At 72.5% G+C, this 2,697-nt stretch overlaps 1 protein-coding gene across 1 annotated transcript in view; it reads left to right on the top strand.

Moving 5' to 3' along the window:
* OPLAH (5-oxoprolinase (ATP-hydrolysing)) overlaps window positions 1–2,697 on the top strand; it is a gene marked incomplete at its 5' end in the record, with an annotated part of 8,824 nt that overhangs the window by 224 nt on the left and 5,903 nt on the right. Inside the window, 8 exon segments of the mRNA XM_010566820.1 lie at window positions 103–217; window positions 313–436; window positions 532–727; window positions 930–1,095; window positions 1,161–1,299; window positions 1,445–1,512; window positions 1,581–1,849; window positions 1,941–2,069. Coding sequence (XP_010565122.1) covers window positions 103–217; window positions 313–436; window positions 532–727; window positions 930–1,095; window positions 1,161–1,299; window positions 1,445–1,512; window positions 1,581–1,849; window positions 1,941–2,069 — 1,206 coding nt within the window.

Genomic DNA, 2,697 nt, shown 5'->3' with positions numbered 1-2,697 from the left:
GGGAGCCAGCGGCAACGCGGTGAGGCTGGTGTGTCCCCGAGCGGGCGGCGGGGTGTCCCGCAGTGGCCCCCCGGGTGACGTCCCCGTACCCTCCCCACGCAGGAGGTGGCGGTGCCCGAGGTGCTCTACGAGGAGGTGATCGAGGTGGACGAGCGGCTGATCCCGCACCAGCCCGGCTGCTGCCTCCCGGGGAAGGAGACCCTCCCGCTGCTCGAAGGTGGGGACCGCCGCCACGGCCGTGGGGAGGGCAGCCAGGCTCGGTGGGGTGGCATCCCCCTGTGACCCCTCCTGGGACCCTCCGGCTGTCCCCAGGCTCCACGGGGGCATCCCTGCTGGTGCAGCGGCCGCTGGAGCTGTCGGCGCTGCGGCGGGAGCTGGAGGGGGTGCTGGCCCGCGGCATCCGCAGCCTGGCCGTGCTGCTGCTCCATTCCTACGCGTGAGTCCCGGGGTGGGGGGGGGCCTGGGGGAACGGGGAGGGGGGGACCGCAGCCGGACCCCCACACCCGACACCGTCCTCGGTCTCCCCGGCAGCTGGCCCGGCCACGAGGAGCAGGTCGGGGCACTGGCGCGGGAGCTGGGTTTCCGGCACGTCTCCCTCTCGTCCGCGGTGGCGGCCATGGTACGGGCAGTGCCGAGGGGCTACACGGCCTGCGCCGATGCCTATCTCACCCCCTGCATCCACCGCTACCTGGAGAGCTTCCGCGCCGGCTTCGCCCACCAGCTGCAGGTGAGTGGGGCTGCCGGGACCCCCCGCATGGTCACCCATCCTGCCAGGACCCCCCCATGGCCATCCGTTCCACCGGGAACCCCCACGGGCACCATCCCACCGGGACCCTCCAGCAGCGCCCATCCCACCGGGATCCCCCCTGGGCGCCTATCCTGCCGGGACCCCCCGCGGCCACCCATCCCACGGGGCCCCCCACCCGCAGGAGGTGCCGGTGCTGTTCATGCGCTCGGACGGGGGGCTCACCCCCATGCAGCACTTCAGCGGGGCCCGCGCCATCCTCTCGGGCCCGGCCGGCGGCGTGGTGGGCTACGCCATGACCACCTACCGCCGCGAGGACGGGCAGCCTGTCATCGGCTTCGACATGGGAGGTGAGCGGGGCCGGGGCGGGGGGCCGGGGTGGGGGGTCCGGCCGGGGCTGAGCCGCGCTCCCCAGGTACCTCGACGGACGTCAGCCGCTACGCCGGTGAGTACGAGCACGTCTTCGAGGCCAGCACCGCCGGCGTCAGCATCCAGGCGCCGCAGCTCGACATCAACACCGTGGCGGCTGGCGGCGGCTCCCGGCTCTTCTTCAGGTGGGTGGGGGCTCTTGGGCACCCATGGGTGCCCCGGCCAGGGCATGATGGGACAAGGGGGCTCAGCCGAGCCTGGGTCCGGCCTGGCCGCGGCACAGCGGGCATGGCCGGGACCCTCCTGCTCCCGCCGGCATCTCCCCTCCAGGTCCGGGCTCTTTGTGGTCGGCCCTGAGTCGGCGGGCGCCCACCCCGGTCCAGCCTGCTACCGCAAGGGTGAGTGGCCGCGGTGCCGGCGGGTGCCGTACCATGGTGCCACGCTCACCGTCCCCGTCTCGGCGCAGGGGGTCCGCTGACCGTCACCGACGCCAACCTCTGCCTGGGCCGCCTGCTCCCCGAGTACTTCCCCCGCATCTTTGGTCCAGGCGAGGACCAGCCGCTGTGCCGGGAGACGGCGGCACGGGCATTCCGGGACCTGGCCGCCCGCATCGACGCCTTCCTAGCCGGCACTGCCACCGGCGCCCGCCAACCGCTCTCGGTGGAGGAGGTGGCCATGGGCTTCGTGCGGGTGGCCAACGAGGCCATGTGCCGGCCCATCCGTGCCCTGACACAGGTGGGGTGGTCCCGGAGCAGGGCGGGGGGGGCTGCGGGTGCCCGGTGACGCCGCTGGCGTCACCCCCCTTGTGTGTCCACCCCCACGCCAGGCTCGGGGCCACGACACCGCCCGCCACGTGCTGGCCTGCTTTGGGGGTGCGGGGGGGCAGCACGCCTGTGCCATCGCCCGCGCCCTGGGCATGAGCAGGGTCTTCATCCACAAGTAGGTGCATGGCGGGGTGGGGGAGAGGCTCCGTGGGGACCCCCCCTCTGCCGGAACCGCCGGATGAGGGGGCTGGTCCCACTGGGGTGGGAGCAGCTGGGGGGGTGTTGGGATGTTCCCAGCATCTGGGTAGATAGTGTGGGGTTGGGGGGCTCTGGCTTGCCCCCCCCACCAAGACAGATGCATTGCGTTTGGGAGTGTCCCAGTCCCTGGGTGGGTGTGTTGGGTTTGGGGGTGCCCCAGTCCCCAGGTGGATGAAGGGGGTTTGGGGGTGCCCTGGTCCCCAGGGGGTTGGATTGGGTTTGGGGGTGTCCCAGGTCCCCAGGCTGGTGTGTTGGGTTTAGGGGTGCTCCCATCCCCGTTGGGATGTGCTGGGTTTGGGGGTGCCCCTGGGCACAGGGTTTGGGGGTGCCCTGGTCCTCAGGTGGACGCACTGGATTTAGGGGTGTCCCAGGCCCCCAAATGGATGCACTGGGTTTTGGGGGTGCTCCTGGGTGCAGGATTTGGGGGTCCCATCCCCAGAAGGATGCACTGGGTCCCCCAAGTGAGGTGCATTTTGGGGGGTGCCCCTGTCCCCAGGTGGTTTCGTGGTGTTTGTGGGTGCCCGGGGCTGGGGGGGGGGGTCACGGTCCCCGGGAGGCGGC

The sequence above is a fragment of the Haliaeetus leucocephalus genome, unplaced genomic scaffold (genome assembly GCF_000737465.1).
Source record: "Haliaeetus leucocephalus isolate CR32 unplaced genomic scaffold, Haliaeetus_leucocephalus-4.0 Scaffold218, whole genome shotgun sequence".
Lineage (NCBI taxonomy): Eukaryota > Metazoa > Chordata > Aves > Accipitriformes > Accipitridae > Haliaeetus > Haliaeetus leucocephalus.
Note: the sequence above shows the minus strand (reverse complement) of the source record. Positions and strands in the feature narration are given on the sequence as shown.